A 22,281-nucleotide genomic window follows, 5' to 3' on the forward strand; every position below is an offset into this window, starting at 1 on the left:
CCTGATTTGTCTTCTAATACAATTGTTAATTTTTCCAACATATTTTCATTAAAACTAAATTGAGTATTTTAAAACAATTATTTTGTCATGTTTTTGCGGAAAGTTGTGATTACTACAGTGCGGTCGAAGCCTGACCATCTTCAGTGTCAGGAAGAAAACATGGCGCTGCGCAGCGATAATGTGGCACATAGGCCGGGAGCCTTTAAACAGCAGAACAAAACGCATAAGCATGGTCGTCACAGGAGCAATAGATCACTGGAATCTCTAAGCAGGGGTAAGGTATTATCCATTAGCTCTTTAAGCGTCAGCTTGACGCCTCCAGCCTTTTGATTACATGTCTACGTGTGAGGCCATGTGCTTTCTTTTAGCATTGCAGTGTCGATTGCATGCGTAGTTGATTCGTTGGTTCCCTTAAATTTTCTGTTTCCTCGTTATCTGTCGTGTTTTGTCGCACTTAGGGAAGGTCAGTCTCAAAGCTGTCACGCGCAAGGCGAAGCATGAGCTGAAAAGACTGGAACGAAAAAATCAGGTAAGTGTCCCTTTGATGCATCTTGCGCATTTTCCAGCCGTAAATTATCAATTGTCCCAACTGAGTTGAGTTAATGCAAAGTGTCCCGTGTACAGAACTCACGCGCCGTTGCAGAAATGCAGCGAGCGCGTGTTACGATGCGTTATTAGGGAGCTGTCACGGATGGTTTAGCTGATGACAGCTGACAGCATCTCTGCGAAATGATCCTGAGGTGACAGCCTGTCGAACACACCGAGCCGTGAAAGAAAAATGATAGTGTTACTACTGTAGCTTTCTGTTAGCCCGCTGGGCAGCACATGAGGCTATAACTCCACTTTGCTGTTTAAATCGGCTTGATGTGCCTTTTGCAGTTTGTTGTGTGTGTTGTTTTGGCGCAAAATCTTTTTAGTATGTTTGATATCTCCCGTGTGCCGAGTAACAGCTACGGTTTCGTGTTACCAGCTTGCGGTCAGTGGACTTGAACTTACTTTCGCACCGTCCTTTGCTGACTTACAGCTTCAGCAGCTGAGAAAGCTGAAGAGAGAAGAGGCCACTGAAAGAAAGCGATCGCTCGGTGGAAGCGGGGTGCCACCTTTCCTGACGGTGAGACGTATTCACAGCTAGCTGATAGTGGAGCACTTTTCGGAAGCACCGGTCTTTACATTTTTCGCGTCTTCCCGTAGGCGATCATCCCCCTGCACGCAAACGAAGACCCCGTCAAGTTCCTCGAACTTGTAAAAAGTTGCGATGAAGACGCCGTCGTCACTGAAAGCAGTCAAGGATACTGCCATATCAGGTAAACAGCGGTTTGCTTTCGTCGAGCGCATCGAATTATCGTTGTCGGCGCCTTTTTTTTTTTTTCATTGTTAAACTAAAACTAAACCTAAAAGCTGTGGGCTAGTCGGCGATGTACAGCTCCGTCCAATATGAACGGGGACACCCAGTTTGCACAGAATGACAGATTTTTAATATTATTTCTGTGTCAAAGTTGAAAATGAATTTTGGATATTATGTGCAAAGAGGAAAACTAGTTACAAAACAAGAAAAAGTATGCTTGTCACGCACAACTTTTGAGTAATCATGTATCGTATTCTCAAACTTTGTTCTCTTTCATATTGAAAGGACCTGCACTTGTGACATGTGGCAGCACAAAATAGTGACGGTCGAATACAGAATGACATCAGTGTTGTGTTGTCGTGTGTTCTATGTTAGTGGTTCGGCACTCCCACATAACGCATGTGTATTTTGTATGATTGCATGATCTTGAACACTGTTACCAAATCATTCCTTGCTTTCTTCTTTAGTCTGCCTCGGTTTAAGAAGAGGTACTCCTTTGTGCTTCCAAGGCCAGGAGACGTGTACGCAACACTTGATGCTGCCAAGGTAATTGAAACATCTTCATTGAACTGTGCATGGCAAGCACTTGTATTTTATGGTGTCTCTCTGCCCTTCTTTTTTTTATTTAGCCCACACAAGAAATTTGTCAGCTGTAAGAAAATTCTCGTGTTATTAACATGTATTTGTGTTATAAATGGAATGGAATACTGCTACGTGCAGGAGCTAGCCTCAAGAATCTGATTTTGGAGTTGCAGAGACTCCTTTGTGAAAATTTTGGGCATGTAGGGAGGCAGAGGATGGTCTACTTTGCAGACATTGATTTCTGTGTTTGTTGCGCTTGCCTTCTGTCTGGTCATAATGTAGGTTGCTGACTCAACTTTGCTGCTGTACTCCCTCGAGGATGGGGGCTATGATGATGTGGGCGATATGATGCTGTCAACGCTCTTTGCGCAGGGTTTGCCATCTCCTATCCATGTTGTACAGGTCAGTCTAAGAGCTGCACATTTAAGACATTTGTGTCATGCAGGTTGAATAGACTGCCTAAAGCTTGTGGGCATGCTGTATCTTTTCTTTTGTCTCTCCCTCACCTCATCTTTCCCTTTATATTTGTCCCTTTACCATGTGTAGAGCAGTCTGCGTAACACTCTTGTCTTTCCTTTATGTGATCTCTTATGCTTGGTAAGCTTTGTGTGTACACTGAGAGATCATCCATTGGTGGTTTGCTTTCTGGTAAAATCCTGATAGAGGCAAGCATTGAAAATGCCTTGAGGTGGAGACTTACTTATCATGGGCTTTCAGTGACACATTCTACTGAAAGCGATGTACACATGATATACATGCAGTATATGTCAAATGCTGAATGTATTATGCATTTGGGAGGCTGTAATTGGTGTCTCAGCACGACTTAGGTTTTAATCTTGCACAGACAACTCCCGAGCATTTTTGACCGCTTGTTTATCAAAAAGCATGTAATGTGTAAAAGACGGTTTAGCTAGTTAAATAGCGAATACAGCCAAAGATCCTGCCTTGTAGCATCACAATGCTGCACAATGCTATGTTACATCAGCAAAACAGCAAGGAAATTGTGCATCTTGGCTGTACATTTTTGCACGAGATAGCTGTGAAAAACATGTTCATGAATTTGGGGAAATATTTGGATCAGCATTTTTCTATACTCCATGTTGCCTTCTGTAGAACATGATCCAAGGTGACTCTGCCAGGCTGTTAGTGAGTTTGGTCCCAAGCAGGGTGCATTTGTAGTTTATTTACTACAAAAATTTATTCTTTATCCACTTGTCACGGTGGGTGGGTCACTGGCTGATGGCATTCACCTGCTAAGCGTGTTGTGATGGCATTGAGTCCCAGCCATGGCAGCTAGCTGCATATTGACGGAGGTAAAGTGCGAAAACACACATGTAATGTGTGATGCCAGTGCACATTACAGGACCCCAGGTGGTCGAAATTAATCTGAAGCCCTCCACTACAGCTACTCTTTCTCCCTCTTCCTCCTTTCACACCTGCTTTATTTCTTCCCTCGTGACCCACTTTGTATGCCCGCTACAAATGTAACCATTAGCTGCATATTTCGTGTCATTATAAATAATTTACATTCTTTTTTACTTTCTTCACTTTTTGCATGGACTGTTGATTGTGAATATGTAGTGGTGGTAGTTCTTGTGCATTTGTTGAGTTTACTGCCATACTCAACACTACCTAAAGAGGCTTGGAAGTTGTGTACCTGAGGGGATGCTTTTCTGCTAAAGTCACCACATTTCTGAATTCTTTTACCAAATAATTTTTTCTTCCATTCATTCAGGCCTGTTGCTATTCGAGGGTTGTTTTTAATTTTGCTGACTGTATTGTGCAGGGTCTTGAAGCACTTCCACAAAAGCAGCGGTCAGAGGCAAGGAAGCAGGTTACCAAAGCATTAGAATCCAGGTAAGCATGCAGTTCTTTAATCTACAGGTACACCACTATCGTCTGCCTTTTTTTAGGAGCCGCTTAACTATAACTATGCCTCAGGGTTAATTAAGGCAGAACATGCACTCCAAGCAGGGACATATTTATCGGCCACGCTTGGAGGGAGCGGTACTATTTGCTCGATGCATTTTTTAAGATTCCTTCATGGAATATCTGGGGTCCAGTGCGGTTTGCCCACAGATTTCTTGCTTGCGGGAGGAAGGGTCTAAAAACCTAGGAGTATTTGGCTGCGGAACAGTTTTTAATGCATAAGGATCGAAGAACCATGGAAGATACACGGCAGAACCGCAAGATACTACTGACAACACAAGGTACCACTTGTGTTGTCTCCTACTGTTCTTTTTTTTGTTTACATTTCTTCTGCCCTATTTTGTGTAACAAACTGTTTCAGGGGCCCGCTAATCTGCATGTATGATGGCACTGTCATTTGGAGCACTCCGTGTCCACTGCAGGTTCCCAGGAGAGAAACTCCGTGCGGTGGACAAGAAAGAAGATGGCCTGCTGCTGCTGAGACAGATAGCGGATCAGAAGCGCCGACAGATAAACTATCGAGATTCTCGTCCACACATGCTGGCAGAGAGCGTGGAGTTCTGCACTCATGAAGGCCAAGTAAGTGCTCTTGAAGCAGATTGGTTTGTTTCTGTCCCCGGAAGCAAAGGAGGTGGGCTTTGTTTTCAGAGGTTAGAAAAAAATAAAATGACAGCTGAATCTGCACATGTGAATCCATTGTGCAGTGGAAGATTATATGGTCTCCCGAAGAGCAACTCTGCCTTCAGATTCACTACAGAATATCGCATTGAAGCAGAAGTGATTCTGATCAGTGCCTCTACAGGAACAAAACTACAGCTAAACTTTGTTGCCTTTGTGGTAAGCTTAGATTAAGCGAAGTGGGTGTTGATTTCTGATATTTGAGCTTTGTAATAATCACATAACAAATATGGAACTCTAAATAACGATGCCACATTGGTTAAGTTGCAGCCCTTTGTGTGTAAACCATCCCTTCATGTTGGTGCAGTTTCCAGGTCCGATTTTTCTATACATATGTATTGTGGGACCGTTGCATGCTCATAATTAGCCTTGCAGTTTACATTGGAACTTCATGGGGTCTGTGTTCGTGTGCATATCTAGTAGCAGCTTCCATCTACAGATTGTGGCTGTTCTGAGGCACCTGCTTGTTTTCTTCCTTGCATGTGTCCAAATTTTGCAATAAGAATATCACGAGAGACATTTTTCGGGATTTAAACTTTTAGACAAGCATGCATATGTGTGGAGTGCTGCTAGCCAGTGAAAATTTCTCCGCCTCCATCCATTTTATTTTTCCAGAACCTTGTGGGAACACTGAAGGTGTCGGGATACATCAGGGGAAAGCCACTCAGCGTGAACTCACTTGTCCACATACCAGGCCACGGGGACTTTCAGATGACACAGATCGATGCTCCTGATGACCCTCACATGCTGGTTCTGAAGTCCCGAGACAGTTCTGTAAGTCGTGCTACCAGCACAATCCAGATAATTGTATGCAATTTTTAACATGCCAGCAGTAACATTTCCAGATGTTTTCCTTTCCTTTTCTTGAAGGCTAAAGCGGCATATCACACTAGCTGCTACAGCACTGTTTTATGGGATATGTGATTATAATTACACTTTGTGTTTGATGATTTGACTTAGAGGAGACTGCAAATTTGTTTGAAATATGTGCGGACCTCAAATTGAAAGGCTTTTGAAACAGCTTTAAAAGCAGTTATAAAATCTCTGAATTGCATGGAGTAAAGGCTGTTGAATGTTCATGGTGTGTGCAAGGCCTCAAAAGCAAGCCGATAATTTACACGTAATTCCTAAAAATCCCCATTCCTTCACCTCGCAGCGACATCCGGTGCCGGTCTCTTGCTCGAATTCCGCCTTTCAAGATAGTAAGGCACACGTGACGTCAGCAGTAAGGGCCTGTCATTGGCTTGCCAATGAGTTATGGCCCATATATGCGGAAGTGGTCATTCTCTACTTTACACTCATAGATCCCCGGGAGTCCTCATACCACTCCTGGCGCAGTTGTACAGTGGTTAAGCGATGCGCCACATCCCTGCAATGGTAGGCACTGCCACCAGTGGTGCTTGTGCAACCCAGGTTACTATTCCCGAGCAACCTCTCACTACCAATCATTAATTTAATTACCACGTGCTGCGGTGGGCAATTGTTCACAGTCCGATGGGCAGGTTGTGATGATGCCACACGGTCTCGTGGCATAGGTGGCCCACCTGCCGCCTGGGTTGCTTCTCTCGGGATTTTTCGTTTATTTTTCGCTTCCAGTCAAAGAAACCAACGACGTACGCCGACAACAATGCTAGCTTTTCTATGACAGGGGCTCCTTAACGCTCTCGCTTTAAAGCCACAACAATGTTGATAGACGAAGCAGTGAAGATGGCAGGGTGCACGGTGTATAGGAAACGTTGGCGCTTGTCTCCCTTCCATTTTCTCCTTGTTTGTATAGCAGTGATGGGATAGCAAGCGGTAACAAAAAAAATAGACAACTGAGCCGCGTTGGCTGGGTGATGCTTTTGTGGGGGGAGTGTGATCCCAGTCTTTAATATTTTTTTTTCTCCCACTCGGTCCAGTGTGTAAGTTTAGAGAGAAAACACAGAGGGCTTTTTAATCGCTGATGCCTTATAGTGCTGCATAAGCAAGGTCGAAAATTTTTTATGGGAGGATGATAAGCGATTCAGTATCTATTAGTATTCGACTTTTCTTACCCTCAGTGAAGACTGTTGCAGCAGGGAGCAATCAACCAAAAACTAGAATTCCACTGTAGCTTCATAGAGTTCATGGAAGGCACAACTTTTTATTTTTTGGTGTTCACAGAAATTATTTCACTCTGTGGTTGTTCATGCAGGGGCGGCAGGGGGTATGGTGAGAAATGAAATATGTTCATTTAATTGCAGGATTGTTGAATTGTTGTTCAATTCAGCTTTATCAGGACTCGCTGTTGTGCAGCTTCTGTGCACTGGCTTAGAAGATGACAGTGAAGGGGAGCCTGTTTTTCTTTTTTTCTAACAGAAGTCTGTAGAAATGGCGGACCTGACACCCAAGCTTCTGGAGAAGGCTGACCCTTCGAAGCAGGAGTCCCTCCAATCTGAGAACGTGCCTGATGACATGGATGCTGAGCAGACCTGGCCCACACCTGAAGAGTTGGCAGAAGCGGAAGGTGAGGGCTGGCACCACCAGAAACTCCAGTAGATACATGGGACGAGGCGCACACAACTTAAGAACAAAGTGACAAATGCCCTTCACATAAGGCCCTCTGGCCAGTAGCATGTACAGTAGAAACCCGCTGTTACATCCCTGGGTACTGTGATTTCCCCACTAAGTTTTCATGAGCAAGTCCCTTCCTTTCTAGCTCACGCAGACACCCATGCAATATAAACTTGGTTGTTATGTCACATAGGGGGCAGCATTCCTGCATGGTACATCATGAATGTCCCTTTGCACTGTTGTTCTACCTCGCTTACGTAGAGCTCGCACGGAAAGCCAACAACACGCCGGCTGAGCCGGGATTTTGCATTCCATTAGCACTTGACCATCATGGTGTTTGCAGTCTTCAAGCACACTGCTGCGTGCTACATGGTTACAGGGAGTGTGAATTTTGTTGCAGCTGTTGGTGCAGTTCCATCGCCGCTGTGATGTGAGTGCATATGACCATAAGCGCAAAAATGAAACTACCATATTTACACGCATAATTTGCGCACTTTTTATTCAGAAGTTAGGGCTCGAAGAAGGGAATGCGGTGCGCAAATTACGCGAGGATTTCGCGAGCGCGACTTAAAGAACTCCACAAAGGTCATAACGCGCAATTTAGGTATAGTGTATGTTGCTGCATATACGTCGGCACCGGGATCTGCACCCCACGCTGGCCGCCGCCCCCCCCCCCCCCCCCCCCCCCCCCCCCCCCCCCCCGAAAAAAAGGTTCACTCTAAATGAAAAGCCGCGCATCCCCCCCCCTTTTTGCGGGATGGCATGAAGGTGCATGCATGAAGCTGAATAAGACTCTAAAACAGCGTCATCGCTTGCGGCCCAGCCAATTGTTCGGTAGTTCCAGATTCCGTAAGTTTGCTTTTGCAACTTCGTCCAGGATAGCTAGCACGAATCGATAAATCAATTATCACACCACACAATTCTTTAACAGTACCGCGTGAGCGTTGACCAAACTGCTTGTCGGCGCCTTATCATGGCGCGGAGCTGCGAAGCCAGCGAGAATAGCCACATGCGCACAAGTTTGCCGACACAACAATTGTCGTCTATGGGCAAACTTGTGCGCACGCGGTTATTCTCGCTGGCTTCGCCGCTCCGAGCTGTGATAAGGAGCTGACAAGCAGTTTGAAACTTGCCGCATAGTTGTGATATCCCATCGCACGACACGACCGAACAACCAAACACAAGCAGTCGGAGCCACCAAGAAAAGCATAGCCGGCAGTTGAGTCACATGCATCAGCCAAAGAAACAGCGGTGTTGGCTCTTTTATCAGCTGCCGATCCTCCCTGGAAGCGCTGCTGGCCGTTCCGAGTGGCGATGCCGCTGGTGCCGCCGCGATTGTGACAGCGGCCCTTGACACCACCATGGACGTCCAGTGCACAAAAGATTCAAAAAGCCTTCCGAACAAACACGCGGAATAGCCGAATGCTACTGGTTAGAGCCCGCGTGCATGATGGTGATCTAGCACAGCGCGGTGCGTAAAATATGCTAGTAAAAAATGTTTTTTTGTAAACTCGGGTGATAAGTTAAGGGTGCGCAAATTATGCGAGGGCGCAAATTATGCGCGTAAATACGGTATGTGGCGAGAGATGGCACGCAGGCAACGCTGTGGTGCAGTTCCGTGGGTTGGCTCCGAGGCTTTTGTCATCCACATTTTTTTTTCTTGACCCCTGAAGCTTACAAAATGCAGTTTGGAGGTTCCCGTATCCAGGAACTGTGCAAGATTAAAGCAGCAGCGCAGAAGCGCATGTGGGCTGCAACTTAACCAGCTCCCCACTCACCCCTCCTCGCTGCTGCCGCTCATCTACCGACAGCTATACAGGTGCCTGGGGAGCTGTCACAAGGCACGTACGATATTCTGCGCATGCAAAAGGTCCACAAGAGCCACTAAACCTTGTGAATTCCAGAGACATATTTGGCTTGTGGGAAATTTTTAATAATGCAGCGCACAATAGTGTTTCACTTTTTCACGCACTGTTCTTGCTTTTCCCAGCTAGTATGTTTCTTCTCTGCAGTCCCATAATAAGCGTAACAGTAGGGTTCTACCACCATGACTGCTCAGCAGAGCAAGCTATATACGTTCAGGAAAAAAAATCTCTTTATTTAACATTAATTGAAGAGGAACTTGATGAAAGGCTAAAATAATAAATGAAAGAAATAGATAACTAATTTTCTTCTGGACACTTTGTTGTTCTATGGATTGTGCAACTGCAGCCGGCCTTACCACATCGAGGTTCACGGCATGCTCTGCGGCATGCTCCATTTCAGTGGCTTGGTGAGCATTTATCTTAGTTAGCAACTCAACCTTGTGCTCGAGGTTCAGCAGAATTTGTTGCAGCATTCTTGTGCAATAGTGTGCCCTTGCAGACCGTATTATGTCTTAATCTAATGGCTACAACAGGGAAGTGCAATTCGATGGAAAGAAAATCACATTCATGTGCTTGAGCACCGGGAACTTGTGTGCAGCACAATTGCTGACAACAAGGGTAATCATGTGGTTCTGTAGCCGCATCATTTTCTCCACCTGCTGAAGCCAGGCTTGAAACAACTCCACCATTATCCAGGTGTTTTTGTTGGCCACATAGTCAGCCAGAAGGCTGCTTACGTTTCTGAAGCGCCAGTCACAAATGGCTTCAGCTTCTCCGTACCTGCAGCATTACAACAAAACAGCGCGGCCAAGCATTGCTTCGGCTTCTTTCCACCTTTGCAACGATCTGTCTTCGCAAGGAGCGTTCTCTCAGGAAGCAGCTGTTTCTTCAGCATTAAAATATCTTCTGATCTGTACTCCTGCAGCACCTTGATTGGCTCCAACTCTTGTCAGTTGTATGCAAGATTGCGCGGCGCAGCGGATTCTTCTTCTGCTGTGGTTTTGAAACCATGCCATGCCATTGTTTGAAACTCCTCACCCATTCATTGGTTGTCTTGAACGCCTCTTACACACCAAATGCGCAAGCAACCTCCTTGGCTTTCACACTGACAGGAACTCTGTTTACTAATACATCTGCAAACCATGTGTGGGTGGCAATGTCAGCATCATGGAAAGTCGCTGCTCCAATTTTCTTGTGTGATGGGTCTGTCCCACATTGTGTCACTTGCGCTTGTATCTTGTATCTTAGAGGAATGTTGACAGCATTGATGCACTGATCCCATTCTTGGCTGCAGTGTCTTTGTTTTTGTGGCCACTCGCGACAGCACTGACAATTTGCAACTTTTCGCCAAGAAAGCACTATTGGTGCTTCGATATTCTTGCACTGCTTGCAGTCATAGCAGTGATCCCGAGACGTTGCAAGAAATGCTGCTCCAAACGCCCCAAGGAGCAAAGAAAATGGCTAAAACCATGTATGCTCAGCTCATTTAGCCAGAACGCAAACACATGCACAACACATAGTGCTTACTAACTGCAGAGAGGTGGAATGTGCCGGCAAGCACTTCCTGAAGTTTACGTCAGTTTGTCAGCTCCCAACTGGATCGCTGCAAAACCGCCTGCTGCAGCTGCCATCTTAGTCGACATGCTAGCGCTTGTTGTTCACAGGGTTCACCAGTGGTGGTTTCCTGAGCACAGAGATCGTAAGATCATAGTGCTTAGTTTTGCTTTTTGACCGGCAGGCAACGCTAGTGCTGCTCATCAGAATGTTCGGGCCATGCGGCCGGCTGCAGATTTTTTTTTATTTGTGTTGATGTGGTGGTTACCATAGCTACTACTTAATTTGGATTCTCCTGTGCTGTCTTCACTGTGGTGTCAACTTGCACTCGCTATGCGCATCACAGCTCAGGGACATCTGTGAAGGGCAGTGGTGGCGCTGCTACATGTGTGCATTGTAAAGCAACAAACCAGCCTTTGGGCATGCCTAAATTCCTTCATTGTACATTGTAGGTCGTTTTGCTGTTTTGCGGTCGACTGTATTTTCATGGGCCATTGCAGAGTGATGAGGTTGTCTCGTGAAAGCAAATAGTCCATGCATAGTTTTATTTCCACGGGCTTAATTTGCGGCAATGTTGTCTAAGATTGAAACTTTTTATTCATGAAAACTAAAATACAAAATGAAAGTGAAAATGAATTCCTGGAATGGTCTTTTGTGCACTGCATTGTGGGTCATTTATGGGCAACGTTGTGTGTTGATGTCGTGTGGCCACAAATACCAAATCATGCGATGAAGCCATGGGGCAGCTCAAATTTTTAAGAGAGCCCGTGGAAAGCATGCATGCTAGTTCGCTATTGCCACCTCTTGATGGTCCAAGAAGCTGGCTTTGCCACTAGTTCACTAGTCGATCACATCGCACCCAAGAAAATTTAAGGGTGGCCCTCCAGTGCACCGCAACGCATAGGGATTAGGGCTTCAAAAATCACTGCAGCAATGAATATGTTACTAGACAATGTTTTACTACTTTCACAACTTAATTTTACGAAAAAATGTTGGGCTCAGCTTCGTGGGCTTGTTTTGTTTGATGCTGTGTATTCTGTAGCACTGCACAAAAACTTGCGGCCCAGCCATGTAAGTGTTCCTGGAGGGAGTACATTTTTTTACTGATTGCTGTTTTCCTTCCCTTTGCCTGTGTTGGTATGTTCTCCAGCAACACAGTCACAGACTTCGTCAAAGAAGAAAGTGGTTAAGAAGGTCCCCAAAGGCACATCCGACTACCAGGCATGCTGGATCTTGGATAATGAGAGCGGCGGAGAAGGCTCAGATTCTGATGCCGATAGTGGGGACGAAGAAGAGGGAGGAGAAGGCTTCGAACCAATGGACGGGGACGACGAGGAGGTGTCGGACACTGACAACGCAACCATTGCCGACGACACAGAGTCGGTGGGTACAGTTGTGGGCTGCAAATGAGTAAATTAAAGCTTGATGGCTGTAAAGTCAAAAACAACTGAGCCATGACTGGGCAGTGCACCAGTATCGAGCGTAGCTATTGGATAGTCTCCTGTGCTGAGTACTTTTCAGGTACTGATAACTTTCTTTTGGAGACTTTCCATGTTTTCTAAACTTTGAATGTTTTTGAAAATTCGCTGAATTTTGACATGATTTTAAGGCGTTTTGACATCATAGACAATGCATTTCAGATCTCAATTGCTGGAGGAAAAGAAGGATATGACAACCACCTCGACTTGGAAGAGGAAAAAGCTAGGTATGCAGTCGTTGCTTGAAACAGTAAAACCTATCTGAGCAGTTAAAGCACATGTTGTAGATTTTTATAAGGCAGTGTTTAGCAGTGAAAGCACATGTTGTAGATTTTTATAAGGCAATGTTTAGTTGCTATTGCCTCTTGAACTCGCATGGTAATTCTGCTCTGTTCTGCCTTTTCCTATGTTTTAATCCCTTGCCACTTTCTGTGACCTACATAGCCTTGTTGCTCTAGGCCATGTAGCCTCAAACAAGGGAGTGCTTGATGTCATTGCAGCTTGCTTGAGAAAAATATATGGCAATGATACGTGCAACATTTGCTGGCCTTTCCTAATTTATAAGAGCTCTGTCTTCAGTGAAAGTAGCCAATTTTTCATTAAAATGTGACGTTCAGTCAAGATAGTCAAACTTTAATTTGTACTCCATGTTCTGGGCTGATCCGAGGCACTTAACCTCTTTTCAGTCTTGTAAGGTTCAGAGAGGAGCGCATGGACCAGATGTTTCCGGACGAAATAGATACCCCTCTCGACCGGCCTGCAAGGACAAGGTTTGCAAGGTGAGGTTGCAAAACTTACCGCGTGTTGATGGTTTCAGAGTTTAATTTGCTTTCGGATTAAAAAAATAAAGTCTTGGAGGCTCTCAGGTAACTGTTCTTTGCATTACATGTAATGCCCATGCCCATTTCCCCTTTTTTTTATTTCTGCTAAAATATCAGTAACCCGCATTTGTTCCCTACCCACTCTGCTTGCTTCCTGTTGCTTAGCATTATTGCTACGATTTTCCTTTCCATAGCTCGCTGCGCGCCTATATGCTCGCACACGAAATGGCATTTCAGCTACTTCTAACAAGCTGAACACATTTGTAAAGTCCCATAGGGTTTGTCTAATGTACTTCAGACTGCCGCTGCATTGTGTGTCATTTTATGCGTAATGTCTCAGCAGTTGACTAAGCCAACATGCCCGCAGGTATCGTGGTCTGAAGAGCTTCCACTCATCACCTTGGGACCCTAAAGAGAACCTTCCTCTAGACTACGCCCGGGTGTTTCAGTTTGAGAACTTTGCCAGGACCAAGAAACGAGTCATTAATGAAGAAAAAGACGGTGCCATGGTGTGTGTTATATTTTGCCTCTATTCTTTGCTCAGAATCTTCTCATTAGTTCTAAGCCAATCAGTAAAATTCATTCCGAGTCTGAAGCTTTAGCTGCATTAAGGTGGCTGGATGTTCAAATGCTGCTGAATGAAGCCTATTAGTTTCGACCTGTTGCTGTTGTGGTTGCGTACTTATGTGGAAGAAATGCAAAAACACTTGTTGTCTGAGGTCTTAAAACACTGTGATACCTGCTGAAGTGCAGTTTTTTCATGAAAGATGCAAAGACTGAGCTTGCGATGTCAGCTCATCTTGCCAGCTGGCTTAGCAAGGCAGCCGCTTAGTTTCATTTAAATAAACAGTAATGCGTACCTAGTTTGATCACTTCATACAAACCCCAATTTTTCCAGTCTATTTTGCTGGCAGCTTAAATGCATGGCAGCTTAAAAGAAGTGGAAATACTCTTTCCATAATTTAAAAACAACTTTTTCATTCATTGTAGCCTGGCTGGTACGTCACCGTCCACATCGCCAATGTACCAAGGACTGTTTATGGTAAGAACTGAAGCATACTTTGTTCAACACATTTTCGTATCTCTTGTAGCATGCTGTCATCCTGTAGACATGCTCCTTTTGCATGCATGCGAACTCATAATCTGAAAAATATCATATGTGCAGCTTCCGTCAGACCCATTTACCTCTGCTGGTGCATTTGAATGAAAGGTGTTCATAGGCAGGCAAACATGTTAAATTTCTTGAAAACAATAAAAACAAGCTTAAGACATGCTTCCTTCGCAGGACATATCAAGCATATGCCCTGTCAAATAAACCAGCATCGGTACTTGTTTGAGTTATTGGCTTATTAGTATACTTTCGCATATATCAGAATGTCGTGAAGGTTCAATTTTTATTTCAGTACGTCTGCATTCACGTTTGTGGAGTGTGATGAATGCACTTACATGGTCACACCTGTACATTGTTCATCTGATTTCGTTGGAACTTTTTGCATTGAAATTTTACAGTTGTAATGAACACAAGTGCAGAATTCTAATTGATTTTATGGGAAAACATTACAGTCATTATGCCAGCAAACATAGCAAACGTTTTAGTCTCAAACTTCAAATCAAATTGGCATGCGTTCACCTGACAAATGCTTGACGAGGTGTAGCTTTAACATGGCAGCCTCTACTGCTTCTGACGGCGTTGGTACTGTCTTGCTCTTGCCATGTACCAGATGCGGTCCAGGCAGGAGATCCCCTGGTGCTGTTCGGCCTGCTTCCTCACGAGCAGAAGATGTCTGTGCTCAATGTGGCCATCAAGCGACACCCTGGTTACACAGATCCCATCAAGTCCAAGGAGAGACTCATTTTCCACATTGGCTTCCGCCGCTTCTCCGCCTGCCCCATCTTCTCGGCACACACCAATGGGGACAAGCACAAAGTGAGTTGGCCTGTTCATATCAGAGTGCTGTGAGACAGTTCCATAGGTTTTGAAAAGCTGACTTTAACAAAACAAAGCAAACTTCACCTTTTATAGTAGTGGGCCCATGAACGTTGTGCGTAGAATTGGTTCCAAGTTTAGCTTCACTAAGCCTAAGGCCTTCAGAGAAGCTTGATGCTTTTGCGCCGTTGAGCTTATGAGAAATGGGGCTGCAGGAGTTTTTGCAATAATGTAACAATGGCCTTCAGTATTACAGTTGAACCTCTATGTAACGAACCTCTATGTAACGAATTCCTGGATTTTACGAAATTTTTCAATTCCCCAGCACATCCCCCATTGAAGCCCATGTATAGGCGACCTCCATGTAACGAACTCGTTGCGGCAGTCGACCTTGATGTAACGAATCCGTGGCTCTGATCATCGAGCTGTATCTTGTAATGTTTTGCCCGAAATTTGACCGGGCAGTGCGCAACTTTAATGAATATTGTTTAAGTAAGTTTTTATATTAAAAGGTAAAGTAAACCGCGAGCAGAACGCTTGCAATCGCAGCAAACAAGCAGACCTCGGTGATGATGATGATGTTGAGTGCCGCTCCGTGGCAAGCGTAGCAACTTTTAAGCTTTCATTTTGTAGCTTGACACTAGGTGGCACTACTATGACAAATTCTTCGTGGTGTTGCGGCGCAGTTATGGTAAGCCTTCTTCTTCTTCGTCAGCATGTTGACGTGCGTGTGCTGGTGTGTGTTTACGGTGTCGGTTCGTTACGATGAGTTCCGCTGTGAGGAAATGCAAAGTTTTGTCGCTTGAAGATAAGCTCTCGATTTTGAATGCGGTTACCGCCGGCGAAAAAAAGAAGGCTGTCGCTGCCCGCTTCAATATACCAGCCAGCGCCCTGTCAACCATTCTTGCTGCAGAACAAAGCATCCGCAGTGCGATGGAGTCGGGCACAAGTGCCCAAAAGAAAAGACTGAAGACGTCGACGTATGCTGATGTGTACAACGCCGTTTTTGCATGGTTTTTGGACAGACGAGCACAAAACGTGCCCATAAGTGGCGTGATTTTGCAGCAGAAAGCCATAGATCTTGCTTGCATCCTGGGCCACGACGACTTCAAAGCGAGTAACGGCTGGCTACAAGGATTTAAAAGCCGGCACGATGTCGTCGGAAAAGTGGTATCTGGCGAGTCTGCCTCCGCAGACAGCGATGCTGCTGCCTCGTGGGTGGCTGAGAAGCTTCCCGGCATTTTCAGCCACTATGAAGCTGCCGACATTTATAATGCTGATGAGACGGCCCTGGTTTATTAAATGCTACCGAGCCGCCCGTTCTCACTAAAAGGAGAAGACTGCTGCGGTGGAAAGCAAAGTAAACTCCGTGTGACGGTTTTGCTTTGCGCCAACACTGATGGCAGCGACAAGCGAATCCTATTGGTTATTGGCCGCAATGCCTGATCCGGATGTTTTAAAGGAACAAGGCGGATGCCAGTAAAATATGTGGCAAACTCCAAAGCTTGGATGTCGTGGGCAATTTTTTCCGACTGGCTGAAGGAGCTCAACCAAGATGTCAAGCGACAAGTTCGCAGCATTTTTTTGCTGCTTGACAACTGCTCCGCGCACCATGTGGAAGGCCTACAGCTTTCGAACGTCGAGCTGCAGTATTTGCCACCTAACTGCACTTCTCTGGTACAACCCTTAGACAAAGGGGTTATTAACAGCTTTAAATGCTGTTACCGCCGTCGATTGATACAAAAGATGCACCTGGACATCCGCCTTGAACGGCCAACAAAAGTGGATATCTACCAAGCAATCGGAATGCTTGCTGCGTCGTGGCAAGAGGTCGAATCACAAGTGATCGCCAATTGCTTCGCCAAGGCTCAGGTAAATAAGGCCATTCAAGCTACAGTCACTGAAGACGAACTTTCAAGCCCACCCGAGGTCGCAGAAGCGTGGGATGAACTACGCATGAACGGTGGGGTGCCCGACGGTGTCGAGCTGTGCAACTTTTTGTTCGTGGACAACGGCGCCGTGGCTATGGAAGAGATGACTGATGCGGCACTTGTGGAAACCGTTAAGGATAGCCTTGAAGGTGGCGGTTCGTCAGAGCCTGATACGTTTTGTGCTGTGCCCACCGCGAGGGAACTGATGGACGTGGTGGACGTTCTGCGCCATTTCGTCGGCTCGCAGGACGATGAAGCAGCCCTGGATGCCTTAGTTTCCTTGAAGCGCCGAGTAGTGGCTTCAATTGGGCAAAAACAGCAAGCGAAAATTACGCAGTTTTTCTCTATTAAATAAATTCTTTGAATGGCGAGTTCACTTGAATTGATATCTGTCGAATTTTTATTTAGTTTTGGCATGATCCTTACCAGTCTTAACCCAAAACTGCATCTAACGAAAACCTGGATATAACGAAAAATTGCGAACTTTTTTCAATTTCGTTATATCCAGGTTTGACTGTACTGAGAAGCTTTGTTGTATTTTTTTCATGTTCTTTATTACCTCTGGCATGCGGCCTTATCATCATTTTGCTACACAAGACACAACCCAAGCACTCTCATACGCTCATGATCATGCATTCCAGATTGTAGTCAGCATTTTAAGCACCTTGAAATTCACAGTCATTTTTAAATTTAGCACAGCCAAAAGCAGTGGGCATTCTCATTACAACAGCTACCAAGTGCACATGTTGCTGTTGCCACCACTGACCACATTTTTTTTTAAGGGCGTAAGTTCAAATGGTTTCAGGTCTGGCATTTGTTCACTGCAGCAGCAAAGCTCATGGATTGAGGTTAATATCAAAGCATTCATATGCCGGGGCTACAGTGAATTTTAAGGAGCTTCAAAATGTTTAAATTAGCCCTCAGACACAGTTTCTTAATGAGCAAGGAATCACAAGAGCCCAATGCACACCTTCATGTTTCCAGTGATAGTGTTGTGATGAAGGACCTTCTCCGTGATTTATACATCATCGTAGTTGTATTATGTCATAGTTGGAAACCTCCGCAACCACCTACTGTACAAGAAAAATATGTTTGTGGAAACAGACAGACTCTGTTGTGGAATGTGGAAGTGAATACGACAGTTTTGAACTGTGGCCACACTATTGCACAATGCCGTAGACCCTGAAGAAAGTTCCTCACATAGCTGTCACTGCAACGAGGAGCTGTTCTTTGTGCAGAACTCTGTGTTCGAATATGTGTTGGGAGTTGTGTGTCATAGTTCCCCTCACCTCCACCATGAATGTTGGTTCACCAACTGAAATAGCTGTCATAACTCTTTGGAATGTAGATTGCCATGGCTACTTGCTGCTCTTTAGTTGTCCAGAATTCAGAATTAGATTTTTCTGTTCTGTAGACTGCCTCTTTTGTGTATCTCTCTTGCAGAAAACAAATTTTCAGGTTTTCAGTGCAAAGAAGTGTTAAATGCTTTAATTGTGATGCACATAGCAAATGATTGACAAAGGTTTCTGAATTGTGGGGAGTTTCTCTGTATTTGCTGTAAGGACTTGAAAGCTCTTGAAATGCATCATGTATTTATGGCAACGCATTTAATAGCGCGAGCCTGCCGGCGCATTTTATTATATGTATACCTTTATAACAAAGAAATGAAAATCACAAAATTGTTCGATGTAGCCGTAATTGGTACTATAAAGTTTGCACCAAGAGCAGCGCAGTTTAATCACTAAAGGGACAGCAAATCAGGTGATCGTTATTAGGTAAACAGGGAGACCTTTTCCGAAGATTTAGCACCATTTCGAAAGCTCTCATGGCAATTCCAGAAGTCGCAAGAAGCCGAGTGCCAGCTATGCTGGCTTCCCTGCACAGCTGTGCAAGCACACAACGACAGCAGGCCGAGCGCCAGCTAGGATGGCGTTCCCGCATGGCAACCATATCGCATCAGCTATGGTGTGTCAGAGCGAAAGCAGTCGTCGTTTTCACCCCCTCCATTACATCCGTCCGTGCCGTGCCGCTGCTTCTGGTGGGGCGCTGTCGATGGGTGCGAGAGGCGCGAACGCGTGCTGACCACCTGGCTACCAATTCGCTAAGCCGCTGTATCTTCTGTAGCGCGCTGTAGGCGAGTGCGAGATAAAAGCACCACCACCAGTCACATGTGTAGTGCAGCGAAGCCTACCACCTGCCATCCGAACGGGCATTGTTTGGCTCTGGGAAGTTCGATATATTCGTTTTATAGCCAACCGCGCTCGATATATGAAATAAAAATTGCATGCACTTGTTAAAAATATCAGGAATAGTTCGGTATGTCCTGTAATTCACTACATCCCCGTTCGTTATATTGATGTTTGACTGTAATAGTCACTAATGCATGACGTGATGTGCACCTTAGTAGTAAACCTTAGCGTGCAAAAAGCTCGAGGCCTACTAATTTGCTGTTGACACTTTGCTTCATTGTGCACCATCTCAAGCACAGCTGCGAGGTGTTCAGTTGTAAAAATGGGGAATCGTGGTCAAGTAAGCAAAATGGTGTTTTGGTCTAGTGAACTCACATATGGCATTCTTTAGATTTTCTGGGTAAACTCCCTGTGGGGACATTGAATTGGCAGCACACGCACATCATAACTGCTTTCTTGTTTTGCTTTTTCCAGTATGACAGGTTCCTCAAGAGTGATGCCGTGTCTGTTGCTACAATGTATGCGCCCATCATATTCCCACCAGTCTCTGCAGTGGTGTTCATAGAGGATGAGAACGGTACATAACTTTTCGAACATTAGAACATCTCACGTGCATTTTGGTGATGTGTGACAGAAGATATTAATGCAAAACAATTGGGAAATATTGCTCTTAGCGTACACAAGAGCGGAAACATTTGGCTATGAAGGAAAGGTATACAGCTTTCTCAGAGGCTGTGCCATTTGAGAAAAATTGTTGCAGTTCAGGTATTGAACCGGGAACTACTGCCTGTCTGGGGCAGTCACTCTACATACTAAGCTGACCAGTACACCTAGCAGATGGTAGGGCGAGGCCAAATTGATCAGCTCAAAATGGAAATGGTGCGGAACTTTGATTACTATTGGGGCGTTATTACTCCCTAATTGAAATCTACTCCAGCTTTAGGGTTTCTCTTAAATACACTGGACTGTTACTTTTATTAGCTTCTCATGAGGTGCATGTGTGTGATGCCCTAGAGTACCTGGCATTCTCTTGCATTAGTAGTCCTAATTAGGGCCTTAATTTCAATATCTGCACCGCACTCTTGCTGTTTGTTTGTTTTTTCAAATACATTCCATTTCTTTGTTCTTTTTTTAGCACACCTTGAACCATTTTTAGTTTGCTGCTAATCCTGCATGTGAGCATGGTGCAAAAAAGCTCCCAACCATGCCATGTGGACATTGTCAATGTCAATGGACATTGTTCACGTGAAGTTATTTGGAGGCCTGCATATATAGTGCTTGCGCAAATGTGTACACATATTTATATGTTTTTGTGGGCTATGCGTAATGTTACACAGCTTGGTATTAGCTGCAGTAAGCTGTAGCCTGCTTTTCGATTTTGATTCACTCACTTGTTATATGTCGGTTCATACAGGCCAGCACAGACTTGTTGGGTCTGGTGCCGTCCTGAACGCCAATCCAGACCGGGTCGTCGTCAAACGAGCGGTCCTGAGTGGGCACCCCTTCAAAATCAACCGCAAGTCCGCCGTCGTCCGCTACATGTTCTTCAACAGGGGTGAGTCGCATCATCCGCCCAACGTATTCTAATCCTTCCTGTGCTCATTAGGCCCGTAAAGTATTGTTGGTTAGGATTCAGCACAGTGTCAATCAGCGACTCAGAATTTCATTCCCTGTAATTTTCTGTTTGACCTCCCTTTGTGAAGGAAACCTACGCTGTCACAGATAATTTCCTCCTGCTGTTGTCGAATTTAATGTGTCTTGTAGGTTTGTTTTGGCAGGCTTGAATGCGGCTGGCTCACTGCCTTTGTCTCTCATGGGTATTTTTGTACCCTTCTGCAGATGACATACTGTGGTTCAAGCCTGTCGAGCTCAAGACCAAATATGGAAGAAGAGGACATATCAAGGAGCCACTTGGTGTGTTTTTGTTTTGTTCGTCCCTTTTATTTGCAGGTGCATTAGGCATTAAAAAATGCCAAACGGCCCTGAGGGTATTAATAAATGAAATGAACTCTTGCTGCTGCTGTAGTGTGATAGCTACGTTTGGTGGGTTGCGCCTTGTTGGTGCTGTACAGAACTTGCAAAGTTGGAAATTTTTGCTTTATGCATTGTTTACCTCTTTTGATCTACTGTAATGCTCCCAGTAACTCGCACATATCCTGCGTAGCAGCCTAGGGAAGAGGGATACTCGGCCCTGTTCTGCCGTGACCTCTTAATGCACTGTGTTCGTATTTTGTTGTACTGTCATGCAGCCGAAATTATGAAAATGGCATATGTTTGCATGAGATGCCACTCACTCCTGCCCGTCATTTCTAATGGCCATATAGAGGTTTCAAGATGGCTGAATTTCTTTCTAATGGAATTTGGATGAAGTTTGTGGATTGGTATGGATTTCTGGAACTGATCTTTTTTTATTAATGGAATTTGTGCAGGCACGCATGGCCACATGAAATGTGTGTTCAATGGCCAGCTGAAGTCTCAAGACACAGTGCTGATGCACCTGTACAAGCGTATGTTTCCCAAATGGACGTACGACCCTGAAGTGGGCAAGCCTGCCCCCTACTACGAGGGGCGTTCAACAGCCGACCGTGAGGAATGTAAAGCATTCAGCATGATGGAGTAAAACATAAATTAAAATGCAAGCAGTGGTTGACTCTTGAGCATGTGGTCTTCACATTGAGCTTGCCACGAGTTGAAAGTTTGTTCTTTCTGAGAGGAAGAAGCGGCTCAGACTCGGAAGAGCTTCTCCTTTTAAAAATGGGAACATGCTGCGTCACTGATTTTACTGTGGTGGCTGTTAGTGCCACATCCTTGGTTTTTGCACGATGCAGTCACGTCCGCACGCACAATGTGCAGACAGAGAGGAGTGCAAGGAGAAAAGTGGAGGCACAGCACGCATGGAAGCAGGGGAGGAGGGTACTAGTGGCAGCAGGACAAAGGAAAGGGGGGAGGCGCGCCGCACCATGGCCGCCCGCTATTCCGCCTAGTGGCTCACAAACAGGCATTGTTGCTCATTGCTTTCATGGGCACAGATGCATGTGTGTGTGCTGCTCCGTCATGCAAAATGCATGATACTGGTAGCATTACAATGGTACTGCATATCATTGGTACCACTGCTGGCATGTCACCTCACAAGCATTCTACTAGTATTGCTCACCTCATCATCGTGCGTCATCATATTGCCAACCAGCTATAGTTGCAATTCACATTTTGTTAGGGGGAAATGTCCAGTGAATTTTTTGGCTGTCAGTGTTTCTCTCGTCATGGTAAATAATCCATTATATGTATATCCTACTCTTTGCTGATAAATTTTTTTCAGACAAGGGTTGCTGTTATAGGAATGTTGAATAAGTACAAATTCCTTGTGACCCAAATGTTCTAATAATAATTGTCGGAATGCACTAAACATGAGATGCTTTAACCGAATAGCTGTTTATTAAACTAACACTG

At 45.0% G+C, this 22,281-nt stretch overlaps 1 protein-coding gene across 1 annotated transcript; it reads left to right on the plus strand.

Moving 5' to 3' along the window:
* The first annotated feature begins 117 nt into the window (after nucleotides 1-117).
* Nucleotides 118-21,484, plus strand: Tsr1 (Tsr1 ribosome assembly factor). Its single transcript, XM_077631599.1, has 20 exons — nucleotides 118-274; nucleotides 459-529; nucleotides 1,025-1,111; nucleotides 1,192-1,304; nucleotides 1,813-1,891; nucleotides 2,210-2,329; nucleotides 3,714-3,784; nucleotides 4,279-4,435; nucleotides 5,150-5,308; nucleotides 6,875-7,022; nucleotides 11,639-11,871; nucleotides 12,129-12,193; nucleotides 12,653-12,745; nucleotides 13,155-13,296; nucleotides 13,778-13,829; nucleotides 14,509-14,714; nucleotides 19,309-19,411; nucleotides 20,249-20,389; nucleotides 20,674-20,748; nucleotides 21,264-21,484. Exons 1-20 carry the CDS (start codon nucleotides 160-162, stop codon nucleotides 21,452-21,454), a joined length of 2,421 nt encoding a protein of 806 aa, XP_077487725.1. The 5' UTR covers nucleotides 118-159; the 3' UTR covers nucleotides 21,455-21,484.
* The last annotated feature ends 797 nt before the right edge of the window (nucleotides 21,485-22,281 follow it).

Source organism: Amblyomma americanum, chromosome 7, assembly GCF_052857255.1.
Source record: "Amblyomma americanum isolate KBUSLIRL-KWMA chromosome 7, ASM5285725v1, whole genome shotgun sequence".
Classification (NCBI taxonomy): domain Eukaryota; kingdom Metazoa; phylum Arthropoda; class Arachnida; order Ixodida; family Ixodidae; genus Amblyomma; species Amblyomma americanum.